Here is a 24650-nt window from a genome sequence, read left to right as displayed (position 1 = left end):
CCTCAGCCTCCCAAAGTGCTGGGATTACAGGCATGAACCACCGTACCCAGCCTTTTTTTTTTTTTTTTTTTTTTTTGAGACGGAGTTTTGCTCTTGTTGCCTGGGCTGGAGTATAATGGCGCGACCTCAGCTCACTGCATCCTCGGCCTCCCATGTTCAAGCAGTTCTCCTGCCTCAGCCTCCCAAGTAGCTGGGACTACAGGCATGTGCCACCACACCCAGCTAATTTTTTATTTTTAGTAGAGATGAGGTTTCACTATGTTGGCCAGGCTGGTCTCGAACTCCTGACCTCAGGTGATCTACCCACCTCAGCCTCCCAAAGTGCTGGGATTACAGGTGTGAGCCACCCTGTCTGGCCCTTTTTTTTTTTTTTTTCCCCAGAGTCTTGCTCTGTTGCCCAGGTTCAAGTGCAGTGGCATGATCTCGGCTCACTGTAGCCTCTGCCTCCTGGGTTCAAGTGATTCTCCCACCTCAGCCTCCCAAGTGGCTGGGATTACAGGTATGAGCCACCAGGCCTGGCTAATTTTTTTGTTTAGTAGAGATGGGGTTTCACCATGCTGGTCAGGCTGGTCTCAAAACTCCTGCCCTCCAGTGATCCACCCGCCTCAGCCTCCAGAAGTGCGGGGATTACAGGCGTGAGCCACCACATCAGACCAGTGTATCTGTCTGTGTCTGTGCTGATTCTGGGTCCATGTCAGTCTGTGTCTGTGTCTGGGTCTGTGAGTATGTGTTCCTGAATGTCTGTGTTGTGTCCATGTTTGTGTGTAACTATGTCTCTGTATGCCAGTCTGGATCTCTCTGTTAGAGGGGGGTTTCTGTGTATGTGGGTCTTCCTGTATCTGCCTGCCTTGCCTTTTACCTACCTGTGTGTCTGTCTGTCCTGGCCTGTCTCTGCCTGCCTGCCTCTGTCTTTCTCTTTGCCTCTGCTTTCGTCTGCCTCTGCTGTGTGTGTGTGTGTGTCGCACGCACCTGTATCAGGGATCAGCATACCATGGCCCACAAGCTAATAATGGTTTACATTTTTAAATGGTTAAACAAAAAATCAAACAAGTACTATTTCATGACTCATGAAAATTGTATAAAAGTCAGATTTTAGTGTCCATAAAGTTGATTGGATTATAACCATGCTTACTTGTTTACACTGTGTCTATGGCTGATTTCACATTACAGAGCAGAGTTGAGTAGTTGCCACAGGCTGTATGGTTCACACGGCCTGGAATATTTGCAGTTCAGCTCATTACAGAAAAAGCTTGCTGACTTCAATCTCTGTCCATGTTCCATGTGTCACATTCTTCTTTGTGTTAGTGTCACTGTGTGTGTTCATGTTTGTACAGTTGTGCCTGTAGGCTCCATCTCTGTTCAGCCCTGTTCACTATTCATCTCTCCCTCCTGCTCACTTTAATTTTTCCCTCCCTCCCTCCCTTCTTTCTTTTTTCTTTCTTTTTCCTTCTTCCCTCCCTTCCTGCCTTCCTACCTTCCTTTCCCAGGGTCTCGCTCTGTTACCCAGGGTGGACGGCAGTGGCATGATCATAGCTCGCTGCAGCCTCGACCTCCTGGGCTCAGGTGATTCTCCCACCTCAGTCTCCCAAGTAGCTGGGACTACAGGCATGCACCACCAACCCGGCTAACTTTTTGTATTTTTTAAATAGAGATGGGGCTTTGTCATGTTGCCCAAGTTGGCCTTGATCTCCTGGGCTAAAGCAGTCTGGCTGCCTCGGCCTCCCACAGTGCTGGGCCTCTCTGTCTTATCTCTACTCTTCCTTAGTGTCTCTGTCTTTCTCTGTTTCACCCCTGCCCACCCCACCCCCCCGGCCATTTCTCGTTTCCCTCTTCCTTTTCTTCCCCTACCCCACATTCTCTCAGTGTGGTCTTCGGCTGGTGCTGTGTACCCAAACCTCCTTCATGCTCTGTGTTATGCATTTATGTGTGTTTCAGAACAAGCATCTCCAGTGTTCTTCTCTGGAGAGAAGTAATGCTGGAGGATAGATTATGGAGACCCTGGCTACTTTGGAGGGCACTTTTGGGGAGTAGGGAGGGGAGCTTGTTTGGCTTGGGGACCAGCCATGTGAGTCTCCTAGACTCATGGGTGACCTCCAGAGGGAAGGCTAAAGCAGAGATTTCTGGGCAGCAGTTTATGTGTGGACTGTGTAGTCTGATTCTTCCCCTTTTCTTTCTAAATTTTTTCCCTATACTTGCCTCAAGATGTACCCCTGGACTGTTATTAATCTCAGTCTCCCCATGCCCTCCCCACCTCTAGCTCTGTAACGGTGTGGGCGGCACTCACAGCATCGGACAGTTCTCTGCATCCTATCTGTGGGCCCTCCTAGGTTTCCAAAATGCACTCCAGGCTGAAGCCTTGGAGCTCCAAGCTGTGCAGCTGGGGCCACACAAAGGAACTGATGGATCTGCCGGCCAGGGGACAGCTGTTTCTCAGCAGTGATCCCCAAAGAGTTAACATCTACAGCCTCAAACTTTTCAGGCTATTAATCTGTAATGAGGACTAGGCAGTTTGCAGTTTTGGAAAGAAAATGCCAAGAAAGGACTCAGTTCTCCAAGTATCTAAGCCACTGCTTCTGAGCATGCACAAGGGTCACTGAGTGTCCCTTCCTTACTCTCAGGGTGGGGAGGCAGACCATCTGTCCTTGGAGCCTGGGCCTTCCGCGGGTCACCTCACCTCACAACCACAGGTCTCTTAGATAGGATTCACACAGCCCCTGTTTACCCGTATCCCGGGCCACAGGTCTGTTAGCTCTCTCACGCAGCATGTCTCCCTTCATCCCTCCTCCCTCTCTCACTCCCTTTTGGCTTTTGTTTGGCTGAGGAAATGGAAAGCTCACACAGGAAGTGCTGGGTCTCATTTGCTTGAGATGCTGAGTCTGTTTTCTCTTTGGATGCTGCAGCAAATGGCCCGTTGCCGGCTCTGAGCTGCTGCCCATCTTTGGGCAAGGGCTCAATCTACAGGCAGGCACGTGGTCCAAGCTACAGCCATCCCCGGCTGGGCTTCACATTCTGGGCTACAGAGAGGCAGAGGGGGTTGGGACATTTGAGTCATATTTGCTTAGTCTTCTCAGACTTCTTCACGAGGAGAGCAAATCTGACCAAATAGTATATTGAATTTAATTACCCAGCAAATATGTTACCGTAGCTGTGGATACCACTTACTCTCTCGTGAAGCCAGTCTGGGCTAGAGAGATAAAACAGTGTAATAGAGAAAAACATCTCCTTCTGTGCTCTCTTTCTTTCTCTCTCTGCAGTTAGGATCAGCAGCTGATTATCTCTGGAATGCGAGTTTAAGCATGAAAGAGAGGCTTTGCTACCCTGGGGCCTGACCCCAAGGCATGGCTATTTAAGGACTGGTGCCCACGTTCAACAGAGCAAACCTGGCCTGACTACCACTGAGGGTAGTCCCACCTCAGAGTCTTCAGATCAGAGGACTGGAAAAGTGGAATCAGAATTGCACCTTCCTTCTTTTGTTTCCCATATTCTCATGTAGCTTCCTAATACTCACTGAGTAAATACTCTGGTTGAGAGATTGGCAAAGGTATGGTGCTTTTGTGGGTTTCAAACTTAATCTCATGCCCACTGACCTTACAGATTGAAGAGGCTTTTCTTTTAAGGTCATAGAGATTAACACACCCCAGTGGTTCTGTAGATGCCAAAACTGTAACCCCCCTGACGCTTGTAAAGTCCTTGTTGCTGCTCATCGTTTTGAAGGGTTTGGAAATGCTCCCAAGGGAGCAGGAATGAAATGGCTGCTGTTTAGTGCCCCTTCTTGGCATGCTTTCATTGGTCTTTGCCTGAGTTTCTTCTTTGCAAAGATACATTTCTCTGATCCTAAGATAAGGTGACCAGAGAGCCTGTTTTTCCTATAAAGAGGAAGTCCCCTTTGCTTTTCCTCCAGAAACCCCACTTCCAAATGGTCCCTCTGACATGTGGGACCCTTCTTTCATCTCTCTTCCTTCATTCCCTCCCTGTCTTTAATTTGTTACCTTCTTTCCTTATGCAGTTAGAGAATCATTGCACAGCATCTTCCCCTCTCTGAGGGGAATTCCAGGGTTCATCTTGAGTTTCCTTGGTTCTCTCCTCTTTGCCCATGCTCCTCTTCCTTCCAGTCAAATCCACAACAGCAGGCACATGTGGAACACCTAGGATGATGATGAGAGTATCGTTGGCACTGCAGAGTGATGAGGGCAGGATTGCTGGGCATGTGGGCATGTGGGCATGTGTGCCTTCCCTCGCTGTGGCACTTATTAGATCTGTGTGTTAGAGCCAGCATGGATGGAAGCAAGTTGACTCCCCATTTGTACCCGTTAGGGATTGTAACAGAATGGCTTCATAATCCCAGGAGATTATTGGTATAGAGGATTATAGCAGGATGTGGAAAGTGGCCTGGGGCCACTGTGAAAGTCAGTGTAGAGTGCTGGGTCTGTTTAGGACGGACTGCTTTGTTTGGAGGGCCCACCTACTTGCCCCATCTGCTAGCATAGTTTGTGTTCCCTTCCACACCAAGCCTCTGGTGAGAAGGGAGAGGCAGCTGCACCCCTACTTCGGCAAGTGAGCACAAGGAAAGTCGTGCTGGAGAGGAGTAGAGCGACAGGCTTCATGAACCTGAGCATAGTGACCCCTTGCATCCCAGGACCTTTGGCAAGGCTAGGGCAGTGGGACAGCCTACCTCATTTCAGTCTCTGCTGAGGCCAAATCTTCACTTATCCTGATCTCTAGTTCTCAGTAAGTGAAAGAGTCAGGGGACTTTGAGAACATCCAAACCTAGCCCAGCTGTGGCAGTTGGTTTATTGCTTTCAGCTGGTACTTGAACCCAGGTCCTGGTCTTGGAGGCTTTCCCAGGTTTAATCCCCAGAGCTTTCTCTGCAGCTGTATGACACTGCGCTGACCCCGAATGAGGATAGGAAAATAGAACCAGTGCCAAGCCAGAGTCTCTTTTTCATTTGGAGTCTGGCTGTCTGCCCATGACCAGGGTTACATAATGGGAAACATAGCTGGGGCTCTGGAGAGCCCGCGTTTCACCAGGCTGCCCAGACCTTCGCATTCTGATGCTATATATCTTCCTAATTGTAGCTCGGATGCATTTATCACACTGTTGGATTGGAGTACTGTTTAAAAAAAAAAACTCTAGAAATTCTTGTACTTGCTGCTTTTCCATGGATCGTCTTCCATAGTCTACAGAGCACACTGGAGAAGGGTCGTAGGGAGCCCTCTGAGGTCTTGTCACATAGGGAGAAAGAGGGATACGTAGGGCGTATGCAGTAAGCTGACTTCCTTAGGGAGCTTCCATGTGTTGACTCTGCAGATGAGATAGAAATTCTCAAGTTAAAAAACAGCTAGTTCACTCACCTTCATAGGGCAGCTCTGAAATAAGAACTAATCCCAAGGCTAATCGGCACCCCTTCAAGGACGCTTAATACGCCTTCCCAAAAGGGCATTTTAGGAGGTCACTGAGTAATAGTCCATCAGCACTTCCCTGAAGGAAGTGGTGGTGGCTGTGGGAAGCCCCTTTGCTACCCTGGCTCCCCACCCAGTCTCCCTGGCTCCGGGTTGGGGCGTTAGCACTGCAGCCTGGCACCAGGGGGTTCCTCTTCCTCCAAGTGTTGAGTGTGGGGCACACGTGATCTCTCCCACGGCAGGAGCCCCTGTCCCCTCCCCACGCCTCCCGTAGGACTCCTTGTGAGAGGAAGGGGTGTTGGCCTAAGGCTCCAGTCTGACCCCAGCAGGGTACAGCAGCTGACCCCAGGGAGAGTACTTTCCAGCTCTGAGCTGAGGTTATTTGGGTCCAGTGTGTGCTAAGCTAAGAAGACGTGTTGGAGTGGTTACAGCTAAAAGTTTGGAGAGGCAGGAACCGTGAGAATCCGCACCAGGGAGGCCGCCGAGGGCTCCACTCATGCCGTGGAGATGTCAGGATCCCCTAGGGGCTGCTCTTTCCCAAACATACAGTGCTGATGGGTTTAGCACACCATAGTGATATGACAGAGGCTATACATATGAGGGTGGCTTTGGAGAACTGAAATCAAATAAGGCGCCGACCCCGAACATATTGGGGGCAGTGGATGGTTGAGGTGCTCTGATACTTGAGAAATCCTGGAACGAGGTTACTGTGACCTATTGCTGGCCATAGGGTTCCAGCTGCCCTGCTTAGAACATGGAGAGGTTTATATTCTTGCAGTAGGGCAGGATGACTAAGCTTCAGAATTTGATTTGCCCTTTTGGGCAAAATTGATTTAGGGTGAGTACTCTCCCAAAGTCCCAAGTCGACTTGTTGGTATAAATGAGAAAGATAGAAGGGATTACCTTCATCTAAGTCTGGTCTCTTTAGGGGTCACCCTGCAAACATCTCTTATTCTTAGAGGATGGTGTCTTGCTGCTCATATCTTAACTCCTGGAATGGTGGCCTTTGATACCTTTGTCTCTTCTTTGTATCATGTGGCATCTGGATGACACATTGTTGCTAGAAATCTCCAGGAGCCGCATAGAATTCTCCCTATCTCCAGCCCAGCCCAGGGCCTCTTGAGCTACCTAGCACTGAGGTACCAGAATCAAATCCTTTGCCCAATGCAAACAGAGTTGGCATGACATCTTGGCTTTCCAAGAGGCATGCTAAGCCATTTCAAGCCCGGGTATTATTCTTTTAACTCTGCCACACTTACTGGATTCAAGTCCGTTTCTGCTATTAGCTGCTGAATTCCTGCAGTTTTCTCCAGTGGAGTGAGAAGCTCTCCAGGGCAACAGTGGTCTTATGTTAGCCTCTGACCCCTACGTGGACAGTTGTAGGCTAGGATATAATGGCCCACAGGGAAACCGTTTGAAAAGGCAGATATTGCATGTCTTAGGCGTGGTTCTCTTGTTACAGCCATTTGTCTTTGTGTCTGTACCACATGGGTGTCCTCTTTTTCAGCTTCTTTGTGCCTAGCTTCTGTGCCATCTTGGCTGTATTTCCAGATCTCCTCACTCCAGGAACCAGAAGACCCAACTTGTTTCCCATCTGTACTGCTTCTCTGATCTTCCATAGCTCTGAAACACAATGCACGGCTTCTTCTCACTCAACTCTTTCCGGGTTTGTTCTGCAGCTGTGGAGTTTGAATGTTAGTGTTTAAACAAGCTGGTATTACACAGGAAATGGCCACCTCCACAGGCCCCAGCAGGCTTGTAACATGGGGTCATTGTACTTGATATTAATCACCAGTCAGCTTGTTCCTCCAGTAAAATATGAAGGAGTGTGTGAGTGCCTCATCCTCCTTAGACTTGCCAGGAAGATGGACTGAGTCTTGGTCAGGCGTTGGTGCTCCACTCTTTTCAGACTCTCTCCTCCTCTCAGTCCTGCCCCAGTGGAGCTTTCAGAAAAAGTCCTGCCTGACTCCTTCCCTATGGAGCTGGCAGACTGCCTTTCTGAGTTCTGGGCAAGAAGGTAGATTATTGTGGTGTGATGTGTCTCACCTGGCATACCTTAATCTGTCAGAGGATGCTGCAGTTGGGTAACCTCTTCTGTGAGAAAAGCAAAATTTTAGGAACACAGAAACCCATGGCCCCTCTGAGAGCAGGGCTTCTCAGTTCCCTGGACGTCAGCTGCCTTTCTACAGCTATTTGCAGAACTCACCTCAGCCTGAAGGGTTAATCTGATTCCCGAGTCAATATCCCCCAAACAACCAGCCAGGAGTGTGTGTTGGTTTGTTTCTGTGAAATGTGTTTCCCCAGTCACCTGGGCTGGCCTGGGCTGCATTGTATCGGCCAGCAGCTGCACTGCACTCAAACTGACAGATACATTAAACCTTGGAATTCTGAGGCAATAAAAAGTAAATTAACTCTTATTTTTTTCCTTTCCTGGTGGACTAAGTGAATGCATGTCTGTAGGGAAGCAAGTGAGCCTTGGTTCTGAGTGCATACTTGTAACTAGTCACTGCTGGTTTGTCCCAAACTCGGATCTGGCTTTCGGACTCCAGCCAGGGCTCTGCCGTCCTGGTGTGTGGTGTGTTCTGTGGGGTTGGGCCAGTGGGTCACCTTGCAACTGCTGATCCCTGCTCTCTAATCACATCACAGCTGCTGAGAGACTCCCTGGCCATCATTCTGGGAGCCATAAGCAGGCTCATTGGACACAGTTGCGTATTCTCTGGCTGCTTTGTGTCTGCTTGGTGAACAGTCCACCCTAACTTTAGCGGGATATTGTGGACTCTGGGAATTTCCCTAAAATATGCATTGAACCAGAACAAACCAGAAGGACCTGCATGAGTCCACAGCACTCTAGAGGGTCCATTTAGAATCAAAAGTTGTTTGAGATTATTTGGGAAACCTTTTGGGAAGTTATTTCCCAAGCATTTCCAAAAGATTGGCAGCTGTTTACAGATCCTCATCGCCACCCGAATTTGACTTTTGGCTCCTTGGCCCAGGCCAACCTTGAATCCATAGGGCCTAAGGGCTGCTGTCGGGTGAAGGCTAGAAGGTGCTCCTGGTTGCGATGAGGAATTAAAGCAGGAAAAAGCTAAGCTTTTCTCCTTCTACAGACAGGAAATCCTATGTGCACCCACAGAACTGACCTCCCAGCCCAGAGGCCTGATCGGGGTAAGCTGAGGTGATGTTGCCCAGCTTCCAGGAATTACCTCATCCTTTTGCAAATATCTTAACTTTTGAGTTCAGACATCTCACCTGGTTTTTCAAAGCACCTCTTCCTTTGAGTTTCCTGACACTCCCTCACTCCTGTAGAGAGTCACTGTGTCGCCCATGGGTCTCTGGGTAGTTGTGTTCATGTCTGTGGTATTCGATGAAAGGAGATAACTGATGATATGAATGTGAACTGAGTTTGGGTGATCCCACTGAAACACCAGAAGAAGGCAGCTACTCACAATCAGAGCACAAGACCAATCTGAATTAACCAGAGCAGAAGTGACCTCTCATTGAAGCATTTTGTGTATTTCCTTGGTTCTGCACAGTCTAGCTTGGCTCTTGGACCACTTTTATTTATATTTCTGAGTTGGGAACTCTGGGCACTCCCTGTGTCTTTTGGCATCAGCTGCTTTCTTACAAATCAACATTGAGGTAGGGATTCTCGTCCACCTTATTTTTGCAGTGAGTCTCAAGGTTTTGGTACAAGGTGGGTGGTAATGGGCAAAAAGGCGTATGTGGGCAGGGGTCCCTAGTGGTGGCCAGCAGTCTCTGGGAGGAGTCAGTTTTGGTTTATCTGAGCCTTAGGGGACAGGAGAGCATGGTAATGAGAACCACATGGTACCACATATTTCTTCATCTTGGATCCAAGATGGTAGGGGTGGGAGGATGAGAGAGGGATGTGGGGCCTCCCACTGTGGCAGCCGTGGGTAATTTTCGGCCGCCTCTCTCTGGCTGGGGATGCTGCTGCCCACACCACCCCCAACCCCCAACTATGTCCTGCAGCAGCCTTGACCTGCACGCACCAACCAGGGCCCCCAAGCCAAGAATTCAGCTGGGAGACTTTTCACCTTCTTCCTTCTCACTGTCGTCTTTCCTGTTTATTTTCCAAATTGCTGCTCTGCAGCCGAGCAGTGCCTGTTGGCCAAAGCTCACCAGTGCTGTGGGATCAGACTCAGGCAGTGGGCTCAAGTGGCCAGCAGGGCACTGGGGGAGGAAGCGGGGAACTGGAAGAGCCTCCCTGTGCGTCTCCCATGGGCAGCACTAACCTCGGAGGCGGCCCTGAGCAGCCCTATCACATCCGGTGCTTGTCTCTGCAGCCGGGACCGGAGGATAAACTATCAGGGCTGTGGGGCAGTGCATCATTCCTCTTATTATTTTCTTCTCTGCAGATGGGGTCGTGGAAAGTTCAGTTCCTTTTAACCCTCGAAGTTCTGTTTATTCTACAGCTGGTAGCCTGAATGCCGCGTTTCCCATTACATCACAAAGGAGCTCAGGCAGATCTCTGCACAGAAACGTGTTGCAACTGTTTATTTTTTTCCATATTTAAACATTTCTGACAGCCAAACCCGGCTGAGCCAAAAGATGGAGCTTTGTGAATGAGTCTGGTTGTCGGTGTCTGCGCTGAGAGAGGCTTTAGAAAACTCGTCCCTCCGGTGATTCTTCCCAAACATGTTCTTTTTCCTGGGTAAAGCCTGTGAAGCGAGTTACTTCTGCAGTACACGTGTGTTGATTATGTGCCGTTGTGTGATTAATGGGGCTGTGTTCCGTCTGGTTCCCAGGACACTCTTGAAAACAAGATGTTTCATTTCATTGCCTTTTCCTAGTGCAATGATTGCAGTAAATAAACCATTGCAGCCTCCTTCCACCTGGAGCCAGTCAGGGAGTTCCCATACCTCTGCTCCACTTTCTCCCCCACTGTCACCTTCGGTGGCATGTCCCTTGAATGCTTTCTTTTCTGCCATCTCCCAAAGATTCTTGGTCTCCAGGAGAAACAAATTGCTTAGATCTGAGGCCCCTCCCTAGTAGGACTCATAGGCAGTAACTCCACTGGGGAGATTCCAGGATGATTCTTCTTTGTTGTTTTTAGCAAGAGGGTCTCACTGTGTTGCCCAGGCTGGTCTTGAACTCCTGGCCTCAAGTGATCCTCCCTTCTCATGTTCCCAAAGTACTGGGATTACAGGCGTGAGCCACCACACCCCGCCCAGGATGATTCTTACAGCTCTCTTTACATATTGCCTCTTGCCACTCTAGCTCATGAATCTAATTGTGAAGCTTTTCTTTGTAATTCTCCTATGCATCTCTCTTCTTTTAGAGTAAAACTTAGCATCCATAGGATATTATCTGTTCCAGACTCCTGGTTAGGTGCTTTCCTGGAGAAGAAAGCCAAGTCTGTAGCCTTGGCAGGCCCTGTATGCTTACCACAATTTGTAGTATCCCTGGGCAGGCCAAAAAAAAAAAAAAAAAAAAAAAGCTTTATGGATCCTCAGCACCCACCAAAGCAGGAATCTGACCCACAGTCGATTTTTGACAAGTGATGGTGACAGAGAAATGAACCTCTTTTTTTATAATTCTATGCTGAAATTTCAATTAAGGAGAGCCAGACTTTGCAGTTTCAAGGTTTCTTCTCAGGTTCAGCCAGGACCTGGTGATACGCAATTAGGACAGCCAGCCATCCCAGTTTGCCCAGGACTGGGGGGTTTCTGGGGACGTGGGATTTTCAGTGCTAAAACTGGGACAGTCCCACACAAACCGGAATAGTTGGTCACCCTGTATCTAACCTTCCACAAATGAGAGAAAGGAGAGGTGTGGAATGGCTGAGACAGCGCTGATGAATTGTGTAAGAGGCTTTACCTTCCTGTGAGGATCTTGATGGGCCAGGAATGAGGTTTTTGTTTGTTTGTGTGATTGGTTGGTTGATTGATTGATTGCCTGCCTATATATAGGGAAGAGATTTCTAAAGCATTGTAGGAGGAAAACATGCATGACTCTTGCTGTATTGTGACTAGACCCTCCATGGCTGTGGCTGGAGGAGGAGAGGCTGGTGCTCAGTTGCTGTCTGTGTGGCATGTACTTGGCTGGACAGCAGTGGGGAATTCTGGGAGCAGCCACAAGCACTGGGTGTCTAGAGTGTTTGAGTAAGCGTCTCAGGCACACTGTCTGGAAAGATGACAGGACCCTGCATTAGGCAACTGAGTCTCCAAATTCTTTTTCCTCTCTGGTGAGGATTAAAAACTCCCCCTAATCAATTTCAACTTTGCATAGATCCACATACACATACCTCAGATTGCTGCCTTGGGCACAGTTTTGTTTCCTAGCATTTTTGGGGTATGATTTCCTGGCAGATGCCAGCCTAGACAACATTTGCTGCAAGTACTTCCCTGCTCACAAATACTGAGAATACTTTTTTTTACTGGTCCCTCTTTAGAGCTGCTCTTTTCTTACCTTATTTCTCACAGTGTTGCTGTGGATGTATGGTCGACGCTGGCTGATTTCTGTAACATACTGACTGCAGTGAATCAGTCTGAGGTGCCACTGTACAAGGACCCGGATGATGACCTCACCCTTCTTATCCTGGAAGAGGATCGGCTTCTCTCGGGCTTTGTCCCCTTGCTGGCTGCCCCTCAGGACCCCTGCTACGTGGAGAAAACCTCGGATAAGGTCAGCCCCAGGCCAAACATCCCTCCCCATTCGCCCCTCCTCTTAATTCTCCAGACTTTTTTATTCTTGGGAAGTTTTCTGTGCAAATGGAACATGATTAAGTCATTGAGAAGGGTGTTAAGGGAAAATATCGACCTTTTAGCCGCTGACATCCAGCTCTGTGTCCTGAAAAAAAAAAGCCCTCTCGACTTCCTTTGGTGTGTGTGTGTGCTTGCTGGCATGTTGTATATACGATCATTTCCTCACTTGTTTAAATAGTGCAGCTTGTGTTGGCAGTGCTCTCACTCAGCTCCAAATGGTTTGCATCATGCTTAAAGCACCCTCCTTTCTCCCCCCTTCCTCCCCGCCCCCCTCCGCCACAAAGCTCTGCACTAGGAAAACAGCCAGGGCTTTTTCCCTTCTCTGAGGAGGAGAGTGATAAATAGGTGACTAGAGAGAAGCAGACACCATGTGTTAACTTAGAAAAAAAAAACTTGTAGGAATATGAAGCATTCCCCGCTGCCTGGTTTCTATTTTCCTTCCTCTGAGGACTGTGTTTTAACCTGAACGTTTTTCTTGCCTGTCTGTTTATAGAAAACAAAGCCGATTCCCTGTTGCGCTGTTGGGGACTGTGGAGTTCTTAGTCTCTGCTTATCAGTTGGGTTTTCAGCCAGGTAAAGAGTAGGGGTAGTCCAGTCGGCTTCACATTTCCCATGTGTAATAACAGTTACTAGGCTAGGGAAGTAGTAGCCACCGAGCTTGGGAGTGAAGTGCTGTGTGGAGGCAGGAATACCCTGTGACTGACTTCTCTGCAGAGTAGTGAGGATCACATCCCCTGGGGACAGGCCTTTGGGGAGGCTCCACAAATGTCTTCTCAGGAGGAAGTCTTTTGACCTAGATGAAGTATATACTAGGGACATAGGGAGATGTTAAAAAAAAAAAAAAGTAAAAATTCCAAACATGAGTCACAAATATGAGAGACTTTATGTAGAATATAAAGTCTTGGCCCGTTGCAGTGGCTCACACCTTTAATCCCAGCACTTTGAGAAGCGGAGACAGGCGGATCGCTTGAGCCCAGGAGTTTGAGACCATCCCTGGCAACATGAGAAACCTGTCTCTACAAACAAACAAGCAAACAAGCAAACAAACAGTTTTTAGTATAAAAGAGTATTTGTTCACTGTGGAAAATTTGGAAAACACACACAAATAAAAAGAGGAAAAATTATCCGTAATCCTTCTTTCTACCCAGAAGTGAGAGCACTGTTATTTTGCTGATCATATATAATCGTATTTAATTTATAGTATACACACACACACACACACTCTTTCATTTTCAATAAAACTGGAGGTTATATTAATATTTATATATACTATTTGTTTTTATTTTATTTTATTTTATTTTATTATTATTATTTTTAGATAGAGTCTCACTCTGTTGCCCAGGCTGGAGTATGGTGGCACAATCTCAGCTCACTGCAACCTCTGCCTCCCAGGCTCAAGTGATCCTCCTACCTCACCCTCCCACATAGCTAGGACTACAGGCACCCACCTTCATACCTAGCTAATTTTTGTATTTTTTATAGAGATGGGGTTTCACCATGTTGCCAGGCTGGTCTCAAACTACTGAACTCAAGTGATTTACCTGCCTCAGTCTCCCAAAGTGCTGGGATTATAGGTCTGCACTAACATGCCCAGCTGTATATACTGTTTGTAATCTGCTTTTTTCCTAACATTTTTAATATATTCTTATATGGAATCATTTTTATAGTTACCCAGAATTCTTTTATATTCCAAGATTTCTTTAACCAATCTTTGCTTTATTGAACCAAGAGAATGTTCCCAATTTTTTTACAGTTATGAATAGTGTATCAATTTCTTGTAGCAGAATTTGAGCATATATTCCCTTTGGTTAAATTGCTGTAAGTAGATTAAGGTTCTAGACATTGATATATCAAAAACTCATACTCTTTGGATGCACTTAATGGCTACTATATCTTGGGAATCAGAGAACCCTTCTTTCCCAAGAGGAATACTTATTTTATGCCTTTCCAACAAAAACGTAGAGTGAAATTCTGCTCTTCTAGTCTCAGAATGGGAAAATAATGGGGATTTGTAGTATGTGAGGCTGAGGACAGCTAACAAGTTGTTTTATACATGTGGAAGATGTTGAGTTAGAAGAGAGACTGGATGACATGGCTTGGGCCAGAGGATCCCCATACTTTTCTTTGGTGATCACAAGGTGGTCTTGATTCCAGAGGATGCTTTGGGGAGTTTGCTATTGAAGCTGTCTTTTAGTGTGGGACAGGTGCTGAGTAGAAGAGTCCTAACGAGCTTCAGACTCTTCCTACACCCCATCTTCATCAGCTCTCTCAGCTCTAGTGTCAGATACCACGTATGTGTTTTGGCTCAAGGAGAACACAGAGCCAGCAGACCAGCCCTCAGCCTATGTAGTGATCCACAGGCTACCTAGGGGGCAGTGGCGGCTCAGTGAGACTAAGGTAGGTCTCCACTTCAATGACTGTGAAATAGGTATGTCAAACCTAACATGTCCAAATCCAAACTCCTGAATCCTGCCCCACCCGCTACCCGCCAACCTGGTCTTCCTTTACCCTTCCCCATCTTGGTAAATGGCAGCCTTGATTTTTGGGCTGCTTGTGTCAAAATGCTTGGGGTTATTCTTGGCACTTCTTTGTCACACTTCCATATCTAATCCATCAGCAGGTAATGTCTTCTTTACCTTCAAAACACACACAGATACAATTCTGTCTTCCCACTGCACCCTGGTTCAGTTCTCTGAAATGCCTTCTGACTGGTTGCTCTGGTTCCTTCCCCCTTCTACTCTTCAGTCTATTTTTAAAATATCAGTGAGATCATGTCATTTCTTAGTTCAAAACCTTCTGATGGTTGCTCCTGTCACTTAGAGGCCAAAGTTTTCACAGTGGCCTATGATGCCCTCCATTATGTGACCCCACCTTCATCCCACTCCCAAGCTCTCTGACCTCAGGTCCTCCTACTGTCCTTCAACCCAGTGTGCTCTAGTCACATTGACCTCCTTGCTGTTCCTCAAACAAACCAAGCGCTCATGCCTCAGGGTCTTTGCAGTTGCTCTTTTCTTAACCGGAAACACTCTGTACTCGGCTATGTGCCTCTTGCACTCCCTTCTGTCACCTTGGTAAAGAGAGCTTCCCTGGCCACATCATATAATCATATAAAGTGGTACTCTGCTTATTATTCTCCATCCACGGCAGGGGAGAATAACATCTCCTGAGTATCTATCATGTATCAGTCCCTGAGCTAGGTACTTCTGTACAGTATTTCGTTAAGTTCTCTAAATAAGCCTGCCATGTAAGTATTATTACCTCCTTTTTTTTTTTTTTAAGAGATGGGTCTCACTTTGTCACCCAGGCTGGAGTAAGTGGCACTATCATAACTCACTGCCACCTCAAATTCCTGCGCACAAGCAATCCTCCCGCCTCTGCGGGACCTCTTTCTCCCGGGTTCAAGCGATTCTGTTGCCTCAGCCTCCCGAGTAGCTGGGATTACAGGCACGCCACCATGACCAGCTAAATTTTTTGTATTTTGAGTTGCTGGGACTATAGGCATGTGCCACCATGCCTGGCTGATTAAAAAAAAAAAGTTTTGGCTGGGCCTGGTGGCTCATGCCTGTAATCCCAGCACTTTGGGAGGCCGAGGCAGGCGGATCACAAGGTCAGGAGTTCAAGACCAGCCTGGCCAACATTGTGAAACCCTGTCTCTACTAAAAATAGAAAAAGTAGGCAGGTGTGGTGGCGGGCCGTGTAATCCCAGCTACTCGGGAGGCTGAGACAGGAGAATTGCTTGAACCCAGAAGGTGGAGGTTGCAGTGAGCCAAGATTGTGCCACTGCACTCTAGCCTGGGTGACAGAGCAAGACTCCATCTCAAAAACAAAACAAAACAAAACAAACTTTTTTTGTTGTTTTTTAATAGAGACGGGGTCTCACCATCTTGCCCAGGCTAGGCTCAAGTGATCCTCCTGCCTCGGCCTCCTAAAGTGCTGGGATTATAGGTGTGAGCCACACCCTTCAAATTTTGTAAAAGAGGATACTGAGGCTCAAGAGAAAAGAATGATGATAAGCTCACATGGGTCATTTCCATGGCCAACCTAGGAGTTGAATCTTTAGGAACTCTTGACCTTTTAGAAATCTGCAAAAGCGGACCTAGCGTGATGGCTCACGCCTGTAATCCCAACACTCTGGGAGGCTGAGGCAGGTGGATCACTTGAGGCTAGGAGTTCGAGACCAGCTTGGCCAACATAGTGAAACCCCGTCTCTACTAAATTAGCCAGGCATGGTGGTAGGCACCTGTAATCCCAGCTACTCGGGAGGCTGAGGCATGAGAATTGCTTGAGCCTGGGAGGTGGAGTTGCAGTGAGCTGAAATTGTGCCACTGTACTCCAGCCTGGGTGACAGAGTGAGACTCTGTCTCAAAAAATAAATAAATAAAAATTTAAAAAAAAAACCTGCAAAAGGGCCAGGCATGGTGGCTCACACCAGTAATCCCAATATTCTGGAAGGCCAAAGTGGGAGGAGCACTTGAGACTAGGATCTCTAAACCAGCCTGGGTGACATAGTGAGGCCTTGTCCCTACAAACAAGTTTAAAAACAGCCAGGTGTGGTGGCAAGCACCTGTAGTCCCAGCTACTCAGGAGCCTGAGGCAGGAGAATTTTTTAAGTGCAGGGGTTTGATGCTCATTATGATTGTGCCACTGCACTGCAGCCTGGGTCTCAGAGCAAGACCCCGTCTGAAAAAAAAGAAAGAAAAAGGAAATTTGAAAAATATAAACATTTCCTCCAGCTTCTAGTGTTCATTACTAGGAAATGTAAAACATATCTCAAGTGCTCATCAGTGGCAGCAACGTGAGCAGCTTTACTACTGGTCGAGATTAGTCTCATGTTTGGTCCTGCCTTGATGCTTATTCTGCAGATACTTACGAAACACGTATTGTCAACACAGCCTGGGAGATCCAGACACATAAGGCAGGTATCTTCCTAGTTCGAGAGACAGTTTGTGCCATATATAAAGATGTGAGTGGCACCATAAGTGAATTTGAAGAGTTCTTGAGTTTTGTTGAGCTGGTAATATCCCAGCGAAGGCGTGCTTCAAGAGCACTGATTTGGCATTAACGTAATCATTGTATCTTTGAAGCAGAAAAGTTTTCACCTTATATGCCTTTGAGTGCAAATACTCTCTTTGTTCTATTCTTTTCTTCAGTAATTTCTGCTGTCCTGATATATTAGATCTCCATTCTTTGTCCTATGTGTCACTTTTTCTGTCATCACTTTAATCGGTTTTTGCTTTTCTTCTGCATTCTAGGAAGGTTTCTCAAGTTTGTCATCTTGATATATTTTTATAGCATTGATTCTACTCTTTACTACTTCTAGTTCAGGTTTTAAGTCTTCTATTGCATTATTTGTTCTCTTACATTATATCTTATAACCTTTGCCTGCCTTTTAGTCAGTCCCTTTATATCTTTTTTTTTTTTTTTTTTTTGAGATGGAGTCCTACTCTGTCGCCCAGGCTAGAGTGCAGTGGTGTGATCTCGGCTCACTGCACCCCCTCTGCCTCCCAAGTTCAAACGATTCTCTTGCCTCAGCCCCCCGAGTAGCTGGGATTACAGGGGCGCGCGCTGCCACACGTAGCTAATTTTTTTGTATTTTTAGTAGAGACGGGGTTTTGCCATATTGGCCAGGCTGGTCTCAAACTCCTGACCTCAAGGTGATCTGCCCGCCTCAGCCTCCCAGAGTGCTAGGATTACAGGCATGAGCCACTGTGCCTGGCCTCGGTCCCCTTATATCTGTCTTTGCTTTTTCATTTTTCATTTAGCATACTTCACAGAGTCTATAATTTGAAGAATTCAGTTGAAGGTCAGGAGCAGTGGCCCATGCCTGTCATCCCAGCACTTTAGGAAGTCAAGGCAGACAGATCACTTGAGCCCAGGGGTTTGAGACCAGCTTGGGCAACATGGCAAAAACCTGTCCCTACAAAAAACATAAAAATTAGCCAGGGTTGATGGTATTACACCTGTAGTTCCAGCTAATCAGGTGGCTGAGGTGGAAGAATTACTTCAGCCCTGGCCGTCTAGGCTGCAGTGAGCTGTGATTGTGCCACCATACTCCAGCCCGAGGGACAGAGCAAGACCTTGTCTTTAAAAATAAATTCAATGGAAAGAATATAGCAGATAGTACCTTCTTTTTCATTTGGCATTTTTTTCCCCAAAATATAATTTGTTTCTCTATTTGCATGCTACATTCTCCTTTTTATTAATATATTGCAGATTATTTTCTTAGACCTCAGCTCTAGTTTCTACAATTTGATGCTGGTCACTTACATTTCTTTGAACAGATTAGGTAGATTCTCACTGGATACCTTTGGATACCTTCTTTGTCTACAGTAGTTTTTTTTTTTTTTGGAGATGGAGTCTGGCTCTGTCTCCCAAGCTAGAGTGCAGTGGCGTGACCCCCCGGCTCACTGCATCCTCCACCTATCAAGTTCAAGTGATTCTCCTGCCTCAGCCTCCCGAGTAGCTGTGATTACAGGCACCTGCCACCACGCCCAGTTAATTTTTGTATTTTTAGTAGAGACGGGGTTTTGCTATGTCGGCCAGGCTGGTCTCAGACTCCTGACATCAAGTGATCCATCCACCTCGGCCTCCCTAAGTGCTGGGATTGCAGGCCTGAGTCACCGCGCCCGTCCATTTTGTTTGTTTCTTTGTGTTTTTGAGACAGTGTCTCACTCTGTCACTCAGAATGGAATGCAGTGGTGTGATCATAGCTCACTGCAGTCTCGACCTCCTGGGTTAAAGCGATCCTCCCGCCTCAGCCTCCTGAGTAGCTGGGACTACAGGCAAGCGTCACCTCACCTGGCTATTTTTACTTTTTTATTAGAGGCAAGGCCTCACTGTGTTGCCCAGGCTGGTCTCAAACTCCTGAGCTCAAGTGATCCTCCCGCCTTGGCCTCCCAGAGTGACCCACAGATAATAGTAGAAATCCCTTGCTCAAGTATAGAGTTTGTACACATTGAATATCCCTAGTCCAAAAATCTGAAATACAAAAGACTCTAAAATCCAAAGCTTGATTTCAGATTTTCCAATTAGGGATGCTCAACCAGTAAGGATAAAGTGCAAATATTCCAAAATCTGAAACACTTCTGGTCCCAGGCATTTTGGATAAAGAATAACCTATATTAGCAAGTCATTAACCTCAAGGGAGTGGGAAGGGGACCAAGTGGTGTGCAATGTCAATAAATGAATTTATTTTCTACATTTTCTGTTCTGTATACAGTGGAGCTGCTGTATCAGAGCTATCGCTCATGTCTAGTTTTCAGTTTTTTTTTTTTTCAGTCTCTTTCATATAAATGATACTGCAGTGTCCTGTCACCTTCTTGGAGCTACCATGTGAAGAAGAAATTCTGTCATTGGGCCACTTTCCATTTAGTATGGGAATTTGCCTTAGACCTCTCTGAACTGCTGAAGCATTGCAAATGGTACTGATTCGTAGCAGTGAGAAAGCTTCCAAGTGGTGGTCTGTGTCTACCTCATGAGCTGTCGTAACCCTTTGTGGTAGGCAAAGTAACACCCCCACCCCAAAGAGGTTTATGTCTTCAGTCTCTAAAACCTGTTACATGTTACCTTACGTGACAAAAAGACCTTTGCAGATGTCATCAAGGATTTTTTTTTTTTTCCTTGAGATGGAGTCTCGCTCTGTCGCCCACGCTGGAGTACAGTGGTTTAGTCTTGGCTCACTGTAACCTCTGCCTCCCAGGTTCAAGTAATTCTCCTGCCTCAGCCTCCGGAGTAGCTGGGACTACAGGCACGCGTCACCACGCCCGGCTAATTTTTGTGTTTTTAGTAGAGATGGGGTTTTGCCATGTTAGCCAGGCTGGTCTCAAACGCCTGACCTCAGGTGATCCACCTGCCTCAGCCTCCCAGAGTGCTGGGATTACAGGCATGAGCCACCGTTCCCGGCTGGTTGTTTTTTTGTTTGTTTGTTTTTGTTTTTTCTTTGAGACGAGGAGTCTCACTCTCTTACTCTGTCACTCAGGCTGGAGTGCAGTGGCGCGATCTCGGCACGCTGCAACCTCCACCTCCTGGGTTCAAGTGATGATCCTGCCTCAGTCTCCCTAGTAGCTGGGATTACAAGTGCATGCCACCACGCCTGGCTAAGTTTTGTTGTTGCTTTCATTGTCATTGTTGTTTTCTGAGACAGAGTTTTGCTCTATCGCCCAGGCTGGAGTGCAGTAGCATGATCTTGGCTCACTGCAACCTCTGTCTCCCGGGTTTAAGCGATTCTCCTGCCTCAGCCTCTTGAGTAGCTGGGACTACAAGCACCTGCCACCATGCCCGGCTAATTTTTGTATTTTTAGTAGAGATGGGGTTTCACCATGTTGGCCAAGCTGGTCTCAAACTCCTGACCTCAAGTGATTTGCCCACCTCCACCTCAGCCTCCCAAAGTGCTGGGATTACAGGTGTGAGCCACTGTGCCCCTCTCTGGCTAAGTTTTAATATTTTTGTACTTTTAGTACAATAAGGTTTCACCCTGTCATTGTCGTCCTTGTTTTCTGAGACAGAGTTTTTCTCTATCGCCCAGGCTGGAGTGCAGTAACGTGATCTAGACCCACTGCAACCTCCGTCTTCTTGGTTCAAGCGATTCTCCTGCCTCAGCCTCTTGAGTAGCTGGGACTACAAGCACCTGCCACCACACCGGCTAATTTTTGTATTTTTAGTGGAGATGAGGTTTCACCCTGTTGCCCAGGCTGGTCGCGAACTCCTGACCTCAAGTGATCTGCCGCCCTCAGTCTTAGAGAATAAACAACTACATAACCACCAAGCAAGCAGCTCAAGAAACAGAATAAGATAAGGGCGGTGAGTTACCAGTTCCATTCAGTCTGTGTTGGTCCTAGTCAGTACAGTAAGACGTGAAAAAAAAAAAAAAAGAAGTATTAAGAAGACTGTTGGAAGGGAAAAAATAAAGCTGTTTTTATTTGTAGATAATAACATGATACATTTAGAAAATCCCCAAAAAGGATAAATTATTAGAATTATTCTAATAATAAGTAAATGTAGCAAAGTTGCTGGATATGAAGCCATTGTACAAAAATCAATCCCATATCTACATATTAGAATCAAACAAAATGAAGATTTGGTGCCTGGCACAGTGGCTCGCACCTCTAATCACAGCACTTTGGGAGGCCAAGGTGGGAGGATCACCTGAGCCCAGGAGTTCGAGATCAGCCTGGGAAACACAGCATCTCTATTAAAAATTTAAAAAATCAGCTGGGCTTGGTGGCCTCCATCTGTGGTCCTAGCTACTTGAGAGGTTGAGGTGGGTGAATCACTTGAGCCCAGGAGGTCGAGGCTGTAGTGAGCTGTGATCATACCACTGCATTCCAGCCTGAGTGACAGAGCAAGACCCTGTCTAAAAAATAAATAAAATAATCTTTGTATTACAAAATAAATGTTCATTTAGAAATACTTTACAAATTAAGATTAGCAGCCAGGCATGTTGGCTCATACCTGTAACCCCAGTACTTCAGGAGGCTGAGGCAGGAGGATCGCTTGAGCCCAGGAGTTCAAGACCAGCCTGGGCAATATAATGAGACCTTGTCTCTATAAAAAATTAAAAAATCAGTCAGGTGTGGTGGTGTGCATCTGTAGTCCCAGCTACTTGAGAGGCTGAGGTGGGAGGATCACTTGAACCAAGGAGGCAGAGGTTGTACTCAGCCTAGATTGCACCACTGCACTCCAGCCTGGGCCACAGAGGGAGACCCTTTCTCAAAAGAAGAGAGGAAAATCAAGATTAGCAATATGGAAAAGAAAAGATTTTCTTGATCCACTACCCAGAGATAACTACTGTTTCTTGTTCCATGTTGCTGCATATGTTCCAACCTAGAAGGATAGCTGATAGGTAGATGGATGACTGGATATAAGTGAAGTTTTTTGGTTATTTGTTTATTTATTAGAGACAGGATCTCAGCTGTGTTCCTCAGGCTGGTCTTGAACTCCTGGCTTCAAGCAGTATTCCCGCCTCAGCTTCCTGAATAGCTGGGATTGCAGGTGCAAACCACCATGTCCAGCACTGATTTTTTTTTTTTTTTTGAGATGGGGAGTCTCACTCTGTTGCCCAGGCTGGAGTGCAGTGGTGCAATCTGGGCTTATTGCAAGCTCCACCTCCCGGGTTCACACCATTCTCCTGCCTCAGCCTCCCGAGTAGCTGGGACTACAGGCGCCCACCACCACGCCTGGCTAATTTTTTTAATATTTTTAGCAGAGACGGGGTTTCACCGTGTTAGCCAGGATGGTCTCGATCTCCTGACCTCGTGATCTGGCCGCCTCGGCCTCCCAAAGTGCTGGGAATACAGGCGTGAGCCACCACGCCCGGCCGATTTTTGCTTTTTAACAGAAATAGAATCAAACTTTATGTTTTGTTTTGTAATGTACTTTGTTTACTTAGCAATAAATATATATTTCCATGTTTACCTATAACATGAATTTAAGAGCTGCACAATATTGTATGAATGTATTATAATATTTGTTTAGTCCTCAATCATTAGATGTTTTATAGGAAGTTATTGACTTTTATCTGTTGTATAAACGATGCCATCTCAGGGAGCCTTACACATAAGTCTTTTGTTCTTACCCTTTGAGATAGTTTCTCCTTCTTAGACCTCCCTCTCTATCATTTCATAGATATTTAAAGGGACTCAGAATAGTTCCCGAGGATAAACAAAGAAGGAAGGGTTCATATGAGTGGAATAGAATGCTCAGACTGAATTTATCAGCATCTTTCCCGCTGGATTGAATGTTCTTCAAATCTTGGAATGCCCTGAATTCAAAAGCACCTCAAAGTCTAGAATTTGAGTCTTTGAAGAGAGAATTTGATTTTTTTTTTTTTAGACAAATCCTTGAGACTTGATAGTGCTCTGAGTGGTACTAAATGTATGTAGTCTTATCTACATCATTTAGGAGGTGTGTTCAAGGGCACAAATATAAGAGTAGTGGCAGTGCAATGTCTAAGGACCAGAAGATCAGGACAATGCCCTGGACTCCAAACTTTGGAGGCAAGATTGCTTATAGATGAACAGTAATTAATGATGATGACTGGTATATGAAAACCTGAAGATTAGTGAGCCGAAGTCGCGCCATTGCACTCCAGCCCGGGTGACAGTGTGTGAGACTCTGTCTCAAAAAAAAAAAAAAAAAAAAAAGGCCGGGATTGGTGGCTCATGCCTGTAATCCTAGCACTTTGAGAGGCCGAGGCAGGCTGATCAACCTGAGGTCGGGAGTTTGAGAACAGCCTGGCCAACATGATGAAACCCCATCTCTACTAAAAGTACAAAATTAGCCAGGCTTGGTGATGCACGCCTGTAATCCCAGCTACTCGGGAGGCTGAGGCAGAATTGCTTGAACCCAGGAGGCAGAGGTTGCAGTGAGCCAAGATCACGCCCCTGCACTCCAGCCTGGGCAACCAGAGCAAAACTCCATCTCTAAAAAAAAAAAAAAAAGGGTCAGTTATGTGAGCATGCCTACCTGCCTAGCCTTCCTACCTACCTACCTACCTGCCTACCTACCTACCTACATACATACATACAACCTTTGTCTCAAGACTTAATAAATATAAAATTAAAATTGGTTAAGAGGAGAATGTATGACAGAAAAAGAAACTTTGATTTAAACTTCTGCCCTGGTACTTTTTGTCTCACCCTTTTTAGTTTTCTTTACTAATATAATATCATATATGTAAAAGAATATATATTTTTACTTCATAATTATATTTACTTTTATTTTATGTATTTTTTTGAGACAGGGTCTTGCCCTGTTGTCCAGGGTGGAGGGCAGTGATACAATCATGGCTCACTGCAGCCTTGACTTCCCAGGCTCAAGCAATCCTCCCACCTCAGTCCCTTGAGTAGCTGGGGACTATAGGCGCACGCCATCACACCTGGCTAATTTTTAAATTTTTTGTGGAAACGGGGTCCCACTATGTTGCCTGGGCTGGCCTTGAACTCCTAGGTTTAGGTGATCCTCCTGCCTTGGCATCCTAAAGTGCTGGAATTACAGGCATGAGCCACTGTACCCAGCCCATAATTTTAGATATTCAAAACAATTGAAGGCCAGGCGCGGTGGCTCATGCCTGTAATCCCAGCACTTTGGGAGGCCAAGGCAGGCGGTTCACCAGAGGTCAGGGGTTCGAGACTAGCCTGGGCAGTATGGTGAAACCCTATCTCTACTAAAAATACAAAAATTAACCAGGTTTGGTTGTGCACCCTGTAATCCCAGCTACTTGGGAGGCTGAGGCACAAGAATCACTTGAACCCAGGAGGCGGAGGCTGCAGTGAGCTGAGATTGCACCACTGCACTCCAGCCTGGGCAATAGACTGCGATCTGTCTCAAAAAAATTAATTAAAAATAAATTTATAGTTAATACCTTTACTTCATTAATCAACTTACTAATATATATTTACATACAATGAAAGGTATACATTTGAATGTATGGGTGTATATATACCCATATCAAGATACAGAATATTTATATATTCTGCATAAGGACCACTTCAATCAAGGTATAGAATATTTCCTTCTCCACAAAAT

General features: G+C 46.4%; 1 protein-coding gene across 1 annotated transcript in view; it reads left to right on the top strand.

The window, feature by feature from the left end:
* Positions 1-24650, top strand: part of SMG6 (SMG6 nonsense mediated mRNA decay factor) — a 244113-nt gene that overhangs the window by 119122 nt on the left and 100341 nt on the right. The window contains exon 13 of the mRNA XM_003816861.6: positions 11844-12045. Coding sequence (XP_003816909.3) covers positions 11844-12045 — 202 coding nt within the window. The remainder of the gene's footprint in view (positions 1-11843; positions 12046-24650) is intronic.

This window comes from Pan paniscus, chromosome 19, assembly GCF_029289425.2.
Source record: "Pan paniscus chromosome 19, NHGRI_mPanPan1-v2.0_pri, whole genome shotgun sequence".
In the NCBI taxonomy this organism is placed as follows: domain Eukaryota; kingdom Metazoa; phylum Chordata; class Mammalia; order Primates; family Hominidae; genus Pan; species Pan paniscus.
This window is presented reverse-complemented; position numbering and strand designations above follow the sequence as displayed.